At 38.4% G+C, this 21,608-nt stretch overlaps 1 protein-coding gene across 1 annotated transcript in view; it reads right to left on the bottom strand.

Annotated features, from left to right (window-relative positions):
• The window catches only part of LOC139462549 (ER membrane protein complex subunit 10-like), a 48,621-nt gene extending 27,069 nt beyond the window's left edge, over positions 1 to 21,552 (bottom strand). Inside the window, exons 1-6 of the mRNA XM_071244360.1 lie at positions 21,462 to 21,552; positions 20,529 to 20,586; positions 18,323 to 18,438; positions 14,908 to 15,012; positions 13,703 to 13,884; positions 10,575 to 10,671 (exon numbers count right to left, since the gene is read on the bottom strand). Coding sequence (XP_071100461.1) covers positions 10,575 to 10,671; positions 13,703 to 13,884; positions 14,908 to 15,012; positions 18,323 to 18,438; positions 20,529 to 20,586; positions 21,462 to 21,542 — 639 coding nt within the window. The 5' untranslated portion in view covers positions 21,543 to 21,552. The remainder of the gene's footprint in view (positions 1 to 10,574; positions 10,672 to 13,702; positions 13,885 to 14,907; positions 15,013 to 18,322; positions 18,439 to 20,528; positions 20,587 to 21,461) is intronic.
• Positions 21,553 to 21,608: the final 56 nt, after the last annotated feature.

The raw sequence follows: 21,608 nt of genomic DNA, 5'->3' as shown, positions 1-21,608 counted from the left end.
TGTCTGACTGTGATCATGTTTTGCATCATTTACAGAAACCAACATACAGCTCCTGAATGTTAAAGGCAGTAGCCATTTCTGTAGTCTCAAATACACAATCTGCATGGTCTTCATTGAATACCATATTCGACGTAATAAGCGCACACGGCGATACTTGCAAATGTTTTGGCTTGTGAACAATCCCAATTAGCACCCCTTCGTTGTACACCAGACTTATTTATTCGTGTATAATACGCACTCATGTGTTATATGCACCCTTGATTATAAAAAAATATATCTGTTGTATATAATAAACTCTGTTTTTTTCACCAAAATATTACTCAGATAAGGGCCTCCTATTTCTAATTTTGAGAGTGCCCTGGGCGCTTATTATGTCGAATACGGTAACAAAATACATTTTATATTATTATTGCCATTGAAGATGAATTGTGCTGACTAGTATTTGAATGGTGCATGTGTATGAAATGTGTAGTATCCCATTTGAAGTTTGATATTTCACTGCAGTGAACATAACACTTGATATTTCACTGCAGTGAACATAACACTTGATATTTTATTGCAGTGAACATAACACTTGGTATTTCACTGCAGTGAACATAACACTTGATATTTCACTGCAGTGAACATGACACTTGGTATTTCACTGCAGTGGACATGACACTTGGTATTTCACTGCTGTGGACATGACACTTGGTATTTCACTGCAGTTGACATGACACTTGGTATTTCACTGCTGTGGACATGACACTTGGTATTTCACTGCAGTGGACATGACACTTGGTATTTCACTGCAGTGAACATTACACTTGATATTTCACTGCAGTGAACATGACACTTGGTATTTCACTGCTGTGGACATGACACTTGGTATTTCACTGCAGTGAACATAACACTTGGTATTTCACTGCAGTGAACATAACACTTGGTATTTCGCTGCAGTGAACATAACACTTTGACGAAATTATTGGCATACAAGAGCTACCTCCCGCAAATTGTCTCCCTTTATCATAAGTGTCTAGGCTGTAAACAAACTGTTGACTTCCTTTTTATGTAAGTTCCCCATTGACAAGGCAAAATAACGACAGATGGTCATTTATGGAGTTACTATCGCTTCTTGTCATTTGTTATTCTCTTGAAACTGTTTTGTTATAAACTGTAAATTTCTCATTTGTTTCGCAAAGAGACATTTTTGTCACATGACCAGCTTGTATTCTTTCGCTTCAAACAGGTGTCTCGTTTTGAAGCGTATTACTTTTTTACGTAGATTTTGTATATAATCATATCTATTTGTATGGTAAAGAATTTAGTGACCCTAAATATTTTTTGTTACTTTTGTATATATATTTTAAGATTTTGCAAACACGGAACTACTTTTTAAGAAGCAAACATATGTGGTGGTGACCATCCCTGTGTGTTAGGTTGAGAGAATTTATGTTTCAAGGTTTTACATTTGTAATGAAATAATTTAACTTTCCGGAAAACACACAAAAAGTATATAATAAATAGGATATGTCATGTTTCGTGTGCAATATCATGTTTCTCTCATCTCGTGACGCCGCAATTTGGCTCTCAGCATTATTTTTTTAAGTGATTTTTTGTGTTATTGCATGGACTTCAGGCACTCGTCTTGTAAGCCTCAAAGTCCATGCAATAACACAAAAAATGACTTAAAAAAATAATGCTGAGAGCCAAATTGCGGCAAGCATCCTCAAAAGTTTTTGGCACAGGCTGATATTGTGAGCAACGATCCATGCAGTAATGCTGTGAAGACATGCTATCAACCAAAACATGGAGCCTGACCACCCGATCCATTTGGTGACCTCTTACCACTGGTATAGGTGAGGGTTGGAACAGATTTGTCCTCAACAGATTCAGGGCCTTTGCAAGGCTTTTTCAAGGCACTTGTAGTCAAATTCAAGTAAATATCATCCCGGATCACAGACACATTCATTTAAAAGAACACTCCTCATTCAAGAAACGAGGTAAGTAAAATCAGCTACAAAGTTAAAGTTTCTCGTTAACATGCAGCATTATTGAATATATTCGTGGACATTGACAACCATATTGGTATTTCATATATTAAAAGTTAAAGAATTTGATGTGTAATTCAAGTTCTTTTCAAGTCATTATTTCTCCCATGCAAAATGCCTATTCAAGGCCTTCTCGAGACAAACTCCAAAATTCAAGGCTTTTTCAAGACAAACTCTAAACTTTAAGTCCTTTTCAAGCCCTGTAAGCACCCTGTGGTTGCTGGAGACCTTGTCTGACACAGAATCACCACAGGGAAGTTAATTGTGCTAAAAGATTTCTTTGTCATGTGATCATAATTTTAGGGGATGCTGGTCATGCCTCCTGTCTTTGAGGATGTCAACATATTCACTGTTTTGTTGGCGTAATGCCTTAAATCAATTTCTCCTACACTGAACCTTAAAACTGCTCCCCGAAGTTGCAACTTGGTTGGTTGGTTGGCTGGTTGGTTGGTTGGTTTATTGTTTAACACCGCACTCAGCAATATTCCAGCTATATGACGGCGGTCTGTAAATAATTGAGTCTGGACCAGAAAATCCACTGATCGACATCATGAGCATCGATTCACACAATAGAGTTGATGACAAGCATCAACGAAGTCAGCGAGCCTGACCACCCGATCCCGTTAGTTGCCTCTTACGACAGGCATAGTTGACTTTTACAGCAAGCATGGGTTGCTGAAGACCTAAGAGGCAAGTCAGTGAGTCTGACCACCCAAACCCGTTAGTCGCCTCTTAGGACAAGCATAGTCGACTGTTACAACAAGCTTGGGTTGCTGAAGACCTAAGAGGTATAACTGGTGTTGGAACTGCCAGGCCACTGCATGTATAGAGACTCCGTTAGGCACTAACCTACCACTACCAGCATCCTGGGCACGCACAAAACACCAGTCCTCCATGGTGTTCATGCACAGCTCCAGATAAGCTGCGTATTTGCATAAAATACATCAGATGTATCACCATTACCCAACTACTACTAGATCTACATACAATTAATTATGCATGAAACATTGAAAACAACAAAGTGTATCTCAACATTTAGCATAATTACCCAATGTATCCTTTTCAACTTGCGTACCTATATTACTTTTCTGATCGAATGCAGGATTCATGCAAACATCAACTCGTTTATAGTTAATTAGATATGTATATATCACTGTTGTGAGCCAATAAGAAGAAACCAGAAACAGCATTTTGATCAGAATTATCCAAAAAATGTCTATAAATACCCATTAGGGAGGACCGATGGGAGTACAAATATATTAAATACTGAAAACTATCAGTACCTATCAGTAAAGGACTACTTGCTAATACTCAATGGCTCAAAATATTATCTGTAGCCACGTTCATGTGCTACACACTGTTAGGACTCTTCTATGTCCCTGTGTTCATTCACATTCTTCATTCAATAACCATCATCAAACAACATGTCGATAGAAACTAACAGTTTTAGTCTCTGCCTTATAACAGCAATAGAAACTAACTGTGTTAGTTCATTAGCCCTGATAATGATAACACATAGCAATAACCTTAATGGGAAATTTCTACCAGTCCTTATGACACCTTAACCATTGGGCAGTTTTGTAAGGACTACTGGACATGACAATTTTTATCGCTGATATTGGTATTATTTGTTTGTTGTTTAACACGGCACTCAGTAATATTCCAGCTATATGACGGTGGTCTGTAAATAATCAAATCTGGACCAGACAATCCAGTGATTGGCATCATGAACATCAATCTATGCAACTGGGATCGATGACATACATCAACCAAGTCAGCGAGCCTGACCATCCGATCCCGTTAGTCGCCTCAAACAATAGGCATAGTTGACTTTTACGGCAAGCATGGGTTACTGAAGACCTATTCTACCCCGGATCGTCATGGTATTAATACATTAGGGGTGTGTACATTGAAGTGGTCATATGACTGGACTGCTTTGGGACTTGCAACTGAGTTTATTTGGTAGGTTAAAAAATATTTTGTAATGCAATGAAAAAGTTTTTCATTTTATTCATTACCCCTGCCATGGAATATTGACAGTTTTCCTTCTAAAGAATGTTCATATGATCGTACATAAGCCTCAGCACATTTGTTTACTGTGCTGAGGCCTATCTGAGGCCTATCTGAGGCCCTTGGTTTATTATTAATTAGGTTTGGAAAAATGTTTGTCCCAAACTTCGATGGTTGAAAAAATAAACAAACTTTAACCATGTTATTATTCATGAAGAAACCCCAAACAGGCTCTAACTTTGCATGTTGGGTTCATGTTGGGAGTCGATAGGTTGGCACTAGTTTCAGCTGATTGTATCAATGGTAATAATCTAGTTTGATGTGACTGCCAATTGCCAAGTCTAGTGTTAAGATTTTTCTTTAAAGCATGGAATATTCTGTGATAACATCCTATTACAACTTCAAAAAGTTTACTAAATTGACTAAAACTCCCACAGTAAAAGCATGTTTGTGGAAATGCATCCTTTTGTTTCATAATTGCAAATATGACTGTAGCCACTTAGGACTGTCATTTTCCCTATTGCTCTTCTCTGACATTGGATTCTGTGAACAGGGCCGGGTTTCCAATACACACCAGCCTCAGGTCATTAACTCTGTCTAAATAATAGAAGCTGGGTCTCTAATAGAGGACAGGTCCAATCTCATTCAAATCAGATCTTAGTTCTCGCTACCGCTTAACAAAGATCTGAAGACATCCCATTAGGGGTCACGTCAGAGCGACCTTTCATCCGACCAATCAGAGCTTCGCTAACAGATCATGAAAGTGACAGTCGGAATGTGATTTCTAATCTTGCAACCTGGAAAACTTTAACACAGGGTATTCCGAACAATAGTTACGGGCTTAACGACTGAATCCATAAATCTAGACTATCTATTAGCCATTCCAGAATGTTCCTTTGTTCAGGTTTAAAAAATTTAATCGAGAATTTGTGAAAATATGTTTCGAAGCGTAGTTGCCAATTTGAAATTAGTGCCGTACAGCACGAGAAAACTGCCTTCTGATTGGCTAATGTCGACTTCTTGTCAGTCATTCCATTGGTCGGTCAAAGTTTGCGCAAGGTCGGTCAGACGTGGGTAGCGAGAACTAAGATTTGATTTTAATGAGATTGAGAACAGGTCCATAATTTGATAAGATTAATGATCCCGATCACATTGATGAAATGTAATGATTATTCCCATCACTTAATAATGACTATTTCTTGCAAATGTACCCTTTGTATGACTAGAATTTGGGATTCGGTACAGTAGTGAGTTGCCGTTCTGCCTGCATTAAACAGAATACACACCTACACACACGGGTCAACGAAATTAATAGACATCCAGACGTCTAATCATGCTAATAGAGGAAATAGGGTAAATACAGTGTGTGTATAAACACACACACACACACACACACACACACACACACACACACACACACACACACACACACACACACACACACACACACACACACACACACACACACACACACACACGTTCCAGAAAACTACATTTGGTTTGTTGTCATGGTATGATTTCACATGTATATTTTTATGTCATTTCATGTTTGTATAAAGAAACGTACATGTATTCTTCATTTTGATGTCATCTCAGAAGTAATATTTTTTCATTTTATATATTCACAGATAAATGATGACGAGGTCATGAGTACATATGTCCAGTTGACAATCCTAATATTTTGTAACTTGTTTGTTCAAAGAGTGCGTTGTGATAAACGTGATAAATATTTGTTAACAATGTCTTTAAGAGTTATGTATAGTTTTACAAAGTGTCAGAATATCTTGTGATGTCTCAATAAAATGTGTTAGCAAATACTATTTGTTTTTTCTGTCACCGAATGAAGTGATCATATGAATGAATGTTGTTTTATGTCACAATCATCAACATTTCAGATAATGTCCTGACAGATTGTACAAACCAAGTCTTGGCCCAGTGGCTGATAGCATGAAAATGGATCCACACTATTATTGATCTAGGCATTCTCAGGGGCTGGTATTGGGTTAAAGTCTGCAGCAAATTTTGGTAAAAATTTCCCAATTCAAATAAAAGATGTCTCAATGCAGCTTATCTTAAGTCTGAACATGATGTGTCATAGCATTGCAAATGTGACTTAGTAAGACTTGAATACAATGATAGAATACATTTCATTTTAAGAATATATACGAACCCTACAAAAGTTCCAATTTTTTTACAAAATAAATGTTTGCCCACTAATCCTGCCATAGGTACCTAGTTTCAAGACCTAGATAAATCCATAGTAGGCAATCAGCCACACTGTCAGCAATCCTAGCCACATTTCAACGTTCATGGTTCATTGTTCATACAAAACTTGAGCCAGGCCTTTTTATGTTTTTGTTTGTTTGTTGTAATGCAGCAGTCAGCAATATTCCAGCAATATGACGGCAGTCTGTAGACAATGGAGTCTGGACTAGACAATCCAGTGACTGACATCGTGAGCTTGATTCAATGACATGCATCAACCAAGCTGCTGAGACAGACCACCTGATTCACCTCTTATGACAAGATAAGGTTCCATTGGCCCATATTTGTACCAGTTAAAGGCAATTATCACACTCCTAAAGCTACAAGTCTGTTTTCAAACAAAAGTACATGTATAAGTAAATTTTGACTTTGTTTCAACATATTCAATGTGAGAATTGCTCGTAATGCACTATTAGTCCACACACAGTGTTTTCAAAAATATACATTGAGTGACTTACAGGGTTTTGCTCCATGAATTCAGCACGCAATATCATAAATAGTGTTAATGTATTTCTTTAACAGCAGAGTTAAGCATTGTCAAGTCCAGGTCTTTTATTATCAACCTTTAAGGCCTTTACAAACAAGATACAATATTAAGGCTTTTTCAAAGTCGGACTGTAGAAATCAGCACTGGTCCTATAGTCCTTGCAACTGCCCATTAGTTAAGGCTTCATAAGTACTGATAGAAACTTGCCATTTAAAGAGTTTGGCTATATATGTTATCATTATAAGACTAGTGGATTAAAAATGTTAGTTTCTATTGCTGTAAATGTGAGGTCACATGGTAGTATGAGTGAGTGTGGTTTTATGCAGCTATTAGCAATATTCCAACAATATCACGTCAGGGGACACCAGAAATGGGCTTAAAATATTGTACCTATGTGGGGAATCTTCGGCATGACAAGCGAACGCTTTAACTATAGGCTACCCGACCGCCCCAGTGATGGTGTGGAATGGCTCCACACAATCCCCACAGGGGAGTGAATAGCGTACAAAGCAGCATCCAATTGTGAACGTAGTACAGCTACAGCAGGACCGCTGCATCAAGGTGGTTGGTAAACAACGGAGTGTTTTCAACCAAAACAAACCAGTGTTTGACAGCAAGAGAAAAGTGAGTGAGTGAGTGAGTGAGTGAGCGAGTGAGTTGGGTTTAACGCCGCTTTTAACAGTATTCCAGTTATATCACGGTGTGTCAGCTTAATGTGGGAGGAAAGCCCGAAGTGATGAAGGTCTCCGACGTTTACCACTTCGGTGAAAACCTAGAAACATAATCGGGGTGACCGGGATTCGAACCCACAATCATAGGTTTCTGGCGTGCCCAAGGGACTCAATTCTGCACAGCAAATCGCGGTGCCTTAGACGACTGGGCCCCCAGCAAGAGAAAAGATCCATTCAACATACAATATGGTACGCTGACCACACAACCACCCACAGAGGTAATTAATTTCCTTTTAGAATATTTAGGTGTCTTTTAAATCTTGTTTTATGCACAAAAGAAATGAGCCCATATTACATGGAAAAACCTTTCTTCAGTAATGTCCACTGGTCCTAGACTTGAGCAACGTTGGAGCATTTGACCCCAGCTGTAAAACTGAGTGTATGAGTGAGTGGGTGTGCCCCACTTTCAGCACTATTTGTCAATGAACTTCACTCGCACCCATGTGAAGTCAACAATTGGCACAAGTAAACATTTTACCTACTTGCCTGCTTCATCACAGAACACAACCAATTCTCAGGCAATGACTATATATGTAGACAATAAATATTTTCTTTATATTTTTTTAAATGTAGGATCAGTATTTTCATAGTAAAGGCAAGCTCTTTGATGAATTAATGCCGGAAAGTTAAGATGTCCATATCATTTCAGTCCAACATCAGGCAAAATGAATAACTAGAAATAGACTTCTCAGTATGAAACATTTCGATGCAAGGCCAACTAGTGACAAGACAATGTGCAACATTCCGCCTCACAGGGGCACAAGGACAGGCTGTCAAACATGGAGTCCCAGAAACAAAGCTGTGCTATAACAGGGTTCACACAGTCAGACATGGAACACTAACATTGAAGGCCTTTTCAAGGTTTTTAAAGGCTGCTAACTGCATTTTTAGTTGGGTTATTAGCCTTAGTCTGTCAATATTATATTTAACTTTAAACCAGCTTAACATATATAAGTTGTAAGATCTCAAAAGCAGTATGGCCATCACATTTACAAAGTATATTTTTCACCCAACAAAAAATAAATTAAGTCTGTCATGAATTTTTCAGGATCTTTGGCACCCAAATCTGTCACTGTGATAAATCTCACTTAACATCTTTGATACATATTGGGATCAAAAATAGGTCAATGGGTACAAATTCAAGGCTTTTCAAGCTGATTTGGTGATTTTCAAGGTTTTTCAAGAGGGACCTTCTTCAAGCCTGCACAAACACTGTTTTACAGTAAAATCCTAATGGAGCCCAGAATAATTCTTAAATTCCTAGAGCTGAAGCAATGTAGACTTTCCAAATCATTCAAGACTTGAACTAGATTTGTTTCTTAAATTATTCTCTAGGCTTACCACCCAATAAAAGCCAGTTGCCTCTAGCTGATGGAGACCTATTCCAACCCAGGCCCCATGAGAAGGAGGAATTATCCACTAATACAAGCCAGTTGCCTCTAGCTGATGGAGACGTATTCCAACCCATGCCCCCTTAGAAGGAGGAATTATCCACTAATACAAGCCAGTTGCCTCTAGCTGATGGAGACCTATTCCAACCCATGCCCCCTTAGAAGGAGGAATTATCCACTAATACAAGCCAGTTGCCTCTAGCTGATGGAGACGTATTCCAACCCATGCCCCCTGAGAAGGAGGAATTATCCACTAATACAAGCCAGTTGCCTCTAGCTGATGGAGACCTATTCCAACCCAGGCCCCCTGAGAAGGAGGAATTATCCATTAATACAATACTGTCATCACTGCTGAAGGTCAAGCTGCACACAGACACAATGTTTGAAATGATTTTAAAACCCCAAAAGACAGTCGGGCAGGTGACCCATAAGAGTTGCCTGCCCATCTTCAAAGTTATGGCCCACATTCAGACATTATTAATATTGAAAAATCAATAAAATAAGCAACAAATTGCATTGTGATTAAATTGAAATACTTGAGAATCTACAAGGAGTTATAATAAGACTGAATATGATAGTAGTCTTAAAATTATCGGTCAGATTGTAGGAGTGAGTGAGTGAGTATGGTTTTACGCCACTTTTAGCAATATTCCAGCAATATCACGGCGGGGGACACCAGAAATGGGCTTCACACATTGTACCCATGTCGGGAATCAAACCCGGGTCTTCGGTGTGACGAGCGAACGTGTTAACCACCAGGCTACCTGACCGCTCCTTCAGATTGTAGGACATGTGGAGAAAACTTTCAGGCAGCCCCTCAGAAAACAAGCATGAAATACTCATTTCCCCCGCAAATATGAGATGTCCGGTTGTGTGCAATGCATTAGCGCCTGTGAACTATGTTCACTGGGCCTTTTTGTAAATGGCCTAATTGCAGCACTAACAAGTCCAACTTGTTGCAATAGAAACGTAAAAAATAAAAATTTCTTAAGTTCCTAAATAGCGAAAGGCAGTTCAGTATGTGTCTGGTAAACATGCATAGTTTTGTTAGAAAGTATTGAATGGGTTTTGAGTTATGCACCAGAAACAAACACTACCCAATAGAACCTAAGTCCAACTTGTTGCCATGGAAACGTAAAAAATAAAAATTTATAAAATTCCTAAATAGCAAAAGGCACCAGTTCAGCATGAGTCTGATAGACATGCAAAGTTTTGTAGAGAAATATTTAACGGTTTCTGAGTTATGCTCCGGAAACGATTTCGGGACGCACACACACACGCACGCACGCACGCACACACGGACGGAACCTATTTCTATATCCCCCGCCAACTTCGTTGGGGCGGGGGATAATTAACCAGCTACAGGCAGGCAGTTATTTCAGACACTGCACAGACATGGATTGGATTCACAACTAAGTACAACCTAGTGTAAGAAATCAGTTTGGATTGTCTCATTGATCATTTGTCATAAATTGGTTTGATTCGACTGATCAATCATCCATTATAATTGGTTGCCACAGATACTGACCAAAAGAATCTTTGAATATTTTGCTTCAAATCATTAATTATTTTTACCACAATCCATCATGAACACACATAATCAATGATTGATCAGTGGCCTGTTATTTGATCATTGGAATAGTGTGCAGTGTGTACTCACATATTTTCCGAAGAATGATCTGTTGTCTCCTTGTTGACCTTTGGCCTTTTCTGCCTCTTCCCTTTTCATTTTCTCAATATACGTCTGTGTGTCGGGGCTGGAGTGAAGAAACAGACTGTCCATTAAGCCAAGTGATGGGATGCATGGCAGTGTTCAAAATGAGGTACAGGGCTCACTGAATTTTGCTTCTTCAGTGTTTGAACGTAGGGATCCCAATCAAGTTCAAATATTCAACTTCAGGTTTATGACAAGGACCCCCTGACTCTCACACTTAAGTTCAAACACTGCATGGTATTCACAGAGTGGCTGGGTGACTGAGCAGTAATGGGTATAATGCTGGTAAGAGTGAGTGAGTATAGTTTAACGCCGCATTTAGCAATATTCCAGCAATATCAAGTCGGGGGACACCAGAAATGGGCTTCACACATTGTACCCATGTCGGGAATCAAACCCAGGTCTTTGGGCGTGATGAGCAAATGCTTTAACCACTAGGCTACCCGACTGCCCCGATGCTGGTAAGAACAGTATTCCAGTTCTGTCACAGTGCGCCAAACTACTGAGCGAGGAAAGCCCAAAAGAATACAGGTTGTAGACATTTACCACTCATAAAAACTGCATGTATGTTATAGTGTTCTGTAGAGGTGAAACGGCACAGCAAGGAAACATGACAATGAATATTTCAAACTACATTCTAAAGGAAAAGCAAGCTGTAGACACACCATCATAGAGGCTATTCTTAGTAGTGAACTTGAAATTATAATTACAACACATTTTGCAATATCCGACTGACAAAAATGCTGGGGGGAATTAAATGATAAGTAAGTTATTTATTTTAGCAAGTGTATCATCTTGTATTGATACAGAAAGAAACATATCATGTATCATACCATCTAATTAAAACTCAAACTGAGCAGTGCACTGATGTATCGTTTAACCCCAAGTGCACATCCCTGGTATTAGCAACAAAATCAGTTGCGATTGCAATTTTATGATGGCAAGTTTGTATACATGTTTGGTCGCGTTGTGGCTCCTTACTCTATTTCTTAATGGAAAGCCTGTTATTCCATTTAAATCTGGTTACTAATAAAACCAGTTGGCTCAAAAAGTTTTTAAAATTAACCAAGATGGCTGGTTCTGGCAAGCCAACGATCAGCATCGGCTGCAACCCGAATCTGGGATTTGAACCCAAGACGTGATGTGAAGTGAAGGAACATAACTCTGCACTAGGAACCTGGAGCCAATTGATTAATGACTAGAAACATGTCAGGGATCATATGGGATTTCATTCACAAAATTCCAGTCATTCTCAGGCTTCATCCCCCATTTTGAAAGCTGTAACAAAATATGTTTTCACGAATACCAACATAGAAATGGTTTCACACTTGAACTAGCAATTACCATCACAACATTTACACATGAAAACATGGTGTGTTTCGGAACGTTCCGGATTCTGAGAGTTAACTGACTTAAAAGTCCAGTTTCCTCCATTGCCTAACTATGCTGGAATTCCTGGGCCCGATCATAGCGCCACCAGTGGCTATTACGTGTTATGTCCCTTCTATGCCTCTCCTATGGACCAATCAGATTCCACCTCTCGTATCACTTGCATTTGCTTAAAACAAAACGGTGGCGCTCAGTCAAGACAATCTGATCAATAATCAAGGCCTATATTGTGATAAAACCAGTCTTACATCGCGAAGTGCATTAAATCACGTGAGCACCTTGATTGAAAACATGAAAAGATTTAGAACCTATTTGTTGACAACAAGTTAGCGGTGCACATGCTTTGCAAATCCTGCAATCGACAGAAATCTGCATGACAGTTTACGAACCGGATTTCAATTTCGGAGCATGATTTTGATTGGACTATGCATAGATTGTTAGTCCAGCCAAAATGTATCTCCATAATACCAGCCTAGTTTGGCAAGGGTGGAAATTGGACTTTTATAGTCAGTTAACTCTCTTGCCTTGGGAAGATGTCTGGATTTAAATATTTTCAAACAGATGCAACTGATCATTGAAAGGGAGACAACTCTATGGTCACTGACAATAGATAGATAAGAATTCTACAGAATTCAACAGGTTGTATCAAACTATTCCCTCAATGATGGGATACCACAAAAAACATGGTGACAGTGAATTCATCAACACCTCTCCCTCTCTTGTGGAACAAAGATCAACACTGTGAACATTGCCAATATAAGCAAAGTAACAATGTATCTGTGAAGATCTGGGTCAGAATAGGTCTTCAGCAACCCATGCTTGGCATGAAGAGACTCCGATGCTTGTCGTAAGAGGCAACTAACAGGATCGAGAGGTCAGGCTGCCTGAAGCATGTTATCGGATTCCAATTGCGTAGATCGATGCTCATGATGTCAATCACTAGACTGTCTGGTCCAGCCTTGGTTATTTACAGACTGTCGTCATATAGCTAGAATAATGCTGAGTGTGGCGTTAAACAAACAAACAAACAAGTAACAATCAAATTTTCGTTTGTTAACGGCTGTTTTAAAAATACACAATCAACTGTTAGATTGAAAAGAAATAATCTGGATAATATTGCCCACCTACACACTGTTTTACGACAACCCAATCACCATTCTTTCACATGAATAACAGTGACCTAATGTTCCTGAAGTCTAGATAGTAGAAGGATGCTGGAACTCATGCTAAGTCATGAGATGGATTTGCACTGGGAAAGAACCAGGAAAACAAACAGTTTGATGCAAAGGAATTTTTCAACACCTCATAAGTCAGAATTCACCAAAAGTTCTGAATGAGTTCTCTACCACTCAGGCCAAAACAAAGGAGACAGATTTAGTGATTCTAGCCATCCAAAAACAGGATAGCAAGGATGTTTTCTTTCTTTCTGTATTATTTAAGTGGCATAAAATTTGAACAATACTGTATTCAAGGTGCAATTTGAGAAAAATAACTTCAGACAAAAAGGTCTAGGGTGATGAGCTCCAGATCACGGGGACCCACCCACTACATCAAAGGAATTTATGTCTAGCAGTTATCTGCGAGGATCTCTTACATGTAATATGTCAAACCATATCAAATATATTTGATACCTTGTAAGGTCTGCAATCCATTGAGTCATTCCTGACAAAACAAATATTACTTACACAGGCCCGGAAACGGTCAGAACTGCTTCCACAGATGTCTTCCAGTTGGTCAAGTTGGACGCAGGCACATCGGCGCCAACACACAAGCCTGGAATAGCGGTCAGCGAGATGCCAAGAACCTCTCCGGACTGGTCAAAGTTCACCATCATCTGGTCACTCAGTCCAGACTCATATATTGCACACTACAACAGAATAAATAACAATGACATATTTTGAGTGAGTGAGTGATTTACGCTGCTTTGAACAATATTGCTGATATGATGTCACAGTGTTTTAGCATGAAGAGTGAGGAAAGCCTGAAGTGACGCAGGTATAAGACATTTACCACTTTGTTGAAACCAACAATCATAGGTAGTGCTGACAAAACTGAAAACAAAATCATGGTGAACCAAGACTCAGATTCATGATTATAGTTTTCTGGCAAACCTAAGCAAAGCAACTTTAAACAGTCACCCATGGGATTTGACATCCCGTTAAAGATTATTGCACTTATATAGCGATGTACATCCACATGTGTGCGTCAGTGTCTGCTTGTACTAGTCCGGATGAATGCTGATTTAATAGTTCTAGCCCACTGAGATTCAATGCCGCAGTTTAACATGACTACCTCACTCTGACACAGTATACCACACTCACTCTTCTGGAACATTTACAAACATAATACTGATCTCTCACTTCAGCTAATTTTAAAGACATTCTTGGACAGACATGGCCATTAGTCTGTTAGTCCGAGTCAAGTAACAATATAGACCGACTTATTGTTTTATTCCCAAATCTAGTTATTTTACATCACCACTAGTCGAAAATGAGCAGCGGACTTGTCGGATATGACCAATGATGTCTACCCTGACATTATCCAGTAATAATGCATGAGTGAAGATCTATCTTGCAGATCCGCAAAAAGATAGGTGAAATATATTCTGACAGGATTCCTGTTTTAAAGTGTCAGTATCCAAATTGCCTTATTTCATTTTTTCTATGATTCAAGGTAAATATTTCGTTTTTCCAATTCCCACTTTTAGTTTTTCCTTATGAACCATTTGCTTCCGCCAGACGACAACTTAACGTTTGATTCTCATCCATTTTCAACGTTTAAAGTGTTCTAAAGCTGAACTCTGAACCGATGTTGAGTCCCAGAAAGTGTTAAACGAATAAACGGCTGTTTGGAATGACACTCTATTCTTGACAATTCCAATGACACTTACAGCTCGGGTGAATGTTGAGATATACACTTCATTCTGGGTCTGCTGATCCTCCTGCGATGTGACTGGGATCCTCACACGGTAGATGCCATTGCTTTGTGCCAGATTCTGGAAACAAAGGACACTATGAGTTTGTAACATTTCCCCATGAACAGAATAATTAGTCAAAAGAGAGTCACGTAAAAGTTATTACACTTACATTTTGTGGTTATTTGAATAAACAACAAAACGTACGCACATCTATTTTTTTCAAGATTGGCGCATGGTAAATCTACTTAGAAGAAGGTGGGGATGTTTGATGACATGGTGAGCATGGCGCGATGCCGCCAGCTGCCACCTGTACCAGCATCTGCATACAGAGGTAAGTACCGTATTTGACGTAATAAGTGCCCAGGGCGCTCTCAAAATTACTAATTTACTAATTACTAATTATTAGAAATAGGGGGCTCTTTTAACAATATGATTTTAGTGAGAAAAAAACAGAATTGAAAGATCGTAAATTTCGTGGTTTATGCTGACAGCCCGAAATGATACAAAAGAAAAGTATGTGCGTATTATACACGACAGATATATTTTCGAGAATTTAATGGCCCATAATTAAGGCGGCATATATCACACGAGTGCGTATTATACACGAATAAATAAGTCTTGTGTACATTAATCAAATGGAAGGGGTGCTAACTGGGATTGTTCACTAGCCGATATATATTAGCAAATATCGCTGTGGGCGCTTATTACATCGAATACGGTACATCTTCTATGGATGCTGTGCAGTTTCTCAATAACATATTCTCCTTGAATCCATTCATTATATTCAATATAGACAAGAGACATGCTGAGGCTTTTCTGTTTCATTCTAGTTCATCAAGCATGATATATACATCGTTTACTTTATTATTATACATGTAATAGTCTTTAAAGAACATAAAACATTTAAGACAGAAAATCAGAGTTAATACATAGGGTTTTACCTTGACCTTCAAAAAAGGGGCCCATGATTACTAATTACAAGGGTGCTTTAGGCCATATGAGGGCCCTGTAAACATTGGTAAAGAAATGAAATGGTGTAGTGAACTGTACTCAAAATTTAGTATAATTATTAGGGCTGGCTACCGATACAGATCATAGGGATCGATAATAGTTAACTAAATATTGATCAATAATGGATAAATATCTGAGAAATATCTTTGAGCAAATGCGCAGAAAGAAATTCTTAAGAAATCAACACATTTCACTCCACTGGTGCGTGGTGGCACATATATTCAGGGATTACTTTGTGGACATTTGAGATATAACAAAAACAGTTAATTTCCATCTTCAGCAATTAACATTATTGACAATAACAAGTCTGTTTTGGTACATCTAAACTTTATTTCATCACAATAGTTTATGTAAGATATTATCGATGACACAATTTTCATATCGATAATCGTTAATATTTCTTCCCATCAATGATAATTCTGATTATCGATCTTTTTTGCCAGCCCTAATAATCAGAGGACTTCTATGTTTTTGTCAAGAATTTGGTACAATGACTTTTATAGTGCGTGCCTTGGGATGCAAATTTGTTTTTTAATAACAACAAAAGGCCCCTTCTCTGGTAAAAACAAATCAGTCTTGATAGGTATCTCTTAGATAAGCTAACTTCAGTAGTTTCTGAGAAAACCTGACCCCATTATAGACACATGGCACCAAGTAAAATAACATGGATCAAGGGACATAACTCTGTAAACAATATGATCGGTCCAATTATCAAACCCAGTCTAAACAAGTATCTCAGAGATAAGCTTGCAAACTTTGATTCAAGTAACTTCAGTAGTTTCTTAGAATACTTGTCCACATTTCAAGCAGTATGCACAAAGTATCCGCCATAACTCTGTGAACAATGAATTAATGACACCAATTTTCAAACTCAGTTGAGATCATGACCAGTAAGTAACATTAGTGTGTAAAATTTCATTTCTCTGACTTAAATAGTTTTTAAGAATATTTGAGCCCTTTCAAAAGTGGACGGATGGAAGGACGGACAAAGAAGAACTCTGTTCCTTTATCCCCTGACCCACTTCAGGACGGAGGATAAAAACAAGCATCACAATCAGTTATGCCAAATATTGAAATAAAAGAAAAGATAATAAAGTATTGTCTTAGATTTGAATGTGTCAGTATTATCTGTATAATCTGTAGCACTTCCCACTGGGGTGATGACAGTGACAATGAAGTGTTGACGTGGGTTGTGAAACTTGCCACTGGGGGGGTTCTTTCATCCCCTCAACAACAATGTGACCCCCAGCTAAGATAATCCTACCCTCTGCTGTCCCTGGCTATCCGCACACCTGATACTCTGGGATAATACCTCCATATCCCACCACCTCTCCAAGTGGCCATGTAAATAACAGCTCAATGCCACAAAGAAGTCCCCATCACACGATGGTTAATTCTAGATTTTCACTGAACAAAATCAATCATTTTCTCGAGACAAATATCACATCAGAAAATTCTAAAACATTTTACGCATATTTGATTGGACGTTCTTTTATCATGTTTATATCATTATAAATTTTGCAAAGAATCTTTTGGCCATTTTGATTGACAATCAGTTGCCTGATATGTTCCCCACTTTACACCATGTACACCCCACTGATAAGTCAGCATTAGCAACTGGCACAAGACCTGTAGTCCTTGCCAAACTGCCCAATAGTTAAGGTATCATAAGGACTTGTAGACATTTGCCATTTATGCTATATGTTATCATTATAAGTATTGGTAGACTAAAAGTGTTTCTTCTGCTGTCAATATTGTTAACCTAGACCAAGGGGACTTTTCCAAAGAATTAAACCCCAAAATGCAGTGAAAGGAATAATTCTCTATTCCATGCATAACAGTGAAGTCAAGTCCATTGCACAGTCATTTGCTTGTTTTGTTCATTTGTTATTTAAAGGTAACATGAATATCCAGTATATTTTTTGTGAGTGAGTGAGTATGGTTTTACGCCGCATTTAGCAATATTCCAGCAATATCATGGCAGGGACCACCAGAAATGGACTTCACACTTTATAACCATGTTGGGAATTGAACCCAGGTCTTTGGTGTGACGAGCGAATGCTTTAACCACTCACTAAGCTAGGCTACCCAACCGCCCCTATACTTTTGTGATATGTGCTGGAGGCCTTGAGTACTGAATGAACTCTGTCAGTGTGTATGTGTGCCTGATACCCCATTCCGACATATCATACAACTCCGAGCCCACCAATCTTTCATAGTTATCCCACAGTAAACACTTACAATTTTAGGCTAACCCACACTTTCAATGGTGTTTCTGAGTCATCTTACTAAAGTGAGAAAAACCCATCAAGATGCTCATTCAAATAATGATATTGTGGCTTATCTAGTTTCAGGTCAGGCATGAATGATGGAGTACCTGGAGTTGAGCCCGCTCTTCTGGAGAGAGGGGGGCCGTCTGTGTGAAGCGAGCACGGTTTCCCTTCAGCGAGTGTATGACAATAGTCCCCCTCTTGGTGTACACTGGGTTGGGGCCTGAAACAAAACCAACCTCCATAGTCTACATGATGTAATTCTCAATTAGTGTCAGCAACCCAACAAACTTCACTGACCACCTTGTTGACAGAGAAGGGGATTCCCCTTGAATCTTCGCGTTTGATTAGATGATGCTAACTATAACCTTGCAAAATTTGTGTTAGAATACATCAAATCATGTATGCATTATTTTTGCAACAATTGCATATAATACAACAAGACTCCCTTCTTGTCATTCATGTTTCATGGTAAAACCCTAAACCTGTGTGTTTGTCATCATTCACTTGATGCTCAGTTAATGACTTTATTCAGATTACCCGACAAAGACTTTGAAAAACAACTCAATAACATTCATCCCTGTCTACGAGGGTGTCAAGGATATAAAGCAACTAGTGCTTTGCATTTGGCATTTCTTGTGTCCGGGGTAATTATTCAGTCTAAGATTTGGTTATAAATCCAGGTCTGATGTATAATAGTATTACATGTTATTTCTGCACATAAACAATGCCTAGCAGAACTAAAAATACAATTTAAATGGGATATAGTAATGTTTAGTCATAGTTCATCTAAAATGTCACAAATTATTGAACAAGTTTGTTACCTGTTTGTTTACTTGAATTATATGATGGGATACTTTGTAGGACTTTTTTTTAAACATAATATATTAAGTTATAGCTTCACCCTTTCAAGCCATGTATGCATTAATCCAAAGCAAAAACACAAGTCAGTTTGGCCCCTGCTCTTTACTGTATATCTTTGTTTTGATACACGGCTTCTCATTCTTTGATCCTCCAATAATTGTCACTTCGCACAATGCAGAGGGATTAGCGCCGAACAAAAGTAAAACCAGTAGAAAAATTATAATCCATAATAAGCAAATTTTGAATCCACGAAGAAAAGGACAATCCATATTTCAATACCTTCAAACTTAAAGTGAAATTTTCCCTTTAATGCCACAAACATAACTTACAAAGAGTGAGTGAGTGAGTATGGTTTTACGCCTTTCATAGCAATATTAAGGGACGTGAGCAGGTTTTCCCTAAAAAATCTTTTTAAACATTTGATTGCATTTTAAGCAATTTCGTGCAGTTTGGACAACATTCACACCAAGAAATGTAATAAGTCAATGGCAAAAGTCAATAAGTCAAATAAACAAGATGGCAGATGCAATAAAATTTCGAAGTTAAATCAGTACTTTTAAAAAATCGGGCTACCCGCCAGGTCTAGGAGCAATACTGCCATAAACTTCAACCCCCATCCCCCAGACACAAGGACAACTGTCACAAGTGTGCAAATGTCTGACCCTTTCCCCATGTTGAAGCATATTGAAAAAAACTTACCTTGTACTTACTTACCTTTTGTTGAAAAAAACAAAACTCCATTGCAAACATAAGACATTTGTACAACATATATCCCCATGTTATGGGTTTTTTGAAGCTGAAGAAACATTCACAGTTTTCTCACTAATTACATGAACAACTGTAACACATCTCATTCACTTACAGGCTAAAAGACAACTTTATCTTAAAAACAAGCCATCATCTGACTCTGAATATTTACAATTTCTGTGTGACGCCACACCTCACGTTATAGTGCAAGTATTCGTTAGAGAAAACGTATGATGTCCGAAAATCTATGCTGCTGAAAGCTCTGATCGAAAACAGGACAATCCGCGACGATTGTCCGTTTTTCGATCATATTTTTCGGAGTGTTTTTAAAAAAATCTTTGATTATATTTTTAAGCGGAAGATGATTTTTCCCGAGGACTACTGTTTAAAAAAACGCGATTTTCTGCGTTTCCGCGGAGATTTCACATCCCTGAATATTCCAGCAATATCATGGCAGGGGACACCAGAAATGGGCTTCACACATTGTATGTTGGGAATCTAACCCAGGTCTTCGGCGTGACGAGCAAACACTTTAACCACCAGGCAACCCGACCATCCCCTTAGTCCTATAATGATGGTAGACATTCTCCTGAAGTTTCAGACTTTCCTTCAGTCAGTCTGAAGATGTTAAAGCAAAACACAGATGGTAGGTGGATGGACAAATAATCATGATAATGGACAAAGTGGACATCATCCAGTTACCTCTGTCAAATGAGTGCTCCACCGTAAGTGTCCGTGATCCTTCAAATTCATCTTCAAACTGAAATTAGGAAAAACAGTACAGAAAATATTGAATTTATTGGTAGTCTAAACAGCAAACAACCGCCAACAGATCAAAAGTAATGTATTCACGGCATTTCAAAGTTGGATCATGATTCCACTATATTGTATTTACACAAAAATATAATCATGATAAACAATCATTCAATGATAAAGAGACAAATTCAAAGAAAATCAGTTTGTTATCAATCATGTTACCTTGTGTGCTAAACAAGATACACACATAATATATCTTCACATGCACATTTATGTGGCATTCAAGCGACTGCATATGTGAGGATCAGTGCAAAAAAAAAAAAATCAGGAAGATCGAAGTGACCATGTTGACGGACAGATTTTAAGCATTTACTGAATTTAATGTTTATCGGCTTGCCGTTGGATTTTTGTTCATGTGACATAAATAGTCATGTGACAACCCCTTCACATATTTTCTTACGTTCTTTAGAAACTGTGCTTGCCCCTGTGCTTATCTGAGTTTTTTTTCAAGTTTATATGTGACAATTTTCTCGGGATATTTCGAAACCATGCAGTTACTAGACACACATTTGAAATGGAAACCGGCAAAAATATGAGTCGCGTTTGAATTACTGAAATAAAGGTGTAACAAAATGAGTGGAATGGGTCGCATTTCTTAATTTCTACATTTGATATTGGATAATGTCTGAATGTGCACATATGTCCACTTGTTTAAGTGACGCACTAATATGTCAAGACTGGACCATGAGCGAAATTCGAAGGACTGCCGGCGTCGTAAGTTTCTTTTTTCTTCTCAGCGATCACGACAACTTTAGTGATATTTTGATCTGTGTGAATAGTTGGACTATGTGAGGTTTACGTCAACAGGTTCAAACGTACCGCAAATATACCGTTGGGTGTTAAACACAGTGATAACCCTAACACCATCCAAACTGTCGTGAAATCTATGGGGGCCGCCATCTTAAAAATGGTTAGGAATTGTGGGATGGATTAATTTCCCTTGAACCAATAAGAACGTCAAATACA

This window comes from Haliotis cracherodii, unplaced genomic scaffold (genome assembly GCF_022045235.1).
Source record: "Haliotis cracherodii isolate W230 unplaced genomic scaffold, xgHalCrac1.p SCAF_15, whole genome shotgun sequence".
NCBI lineage: Eukaryota > Metazoa > Mollusca > Gastropoda > Lepetellida > Haliotidae > Haliotis > Haliotis cracherodii.
The sequence above is the reverse complement of the archived record's forward strand: the minus strand, read 5'-3'. Positions and strand labels throughout refer to the sequence as shown.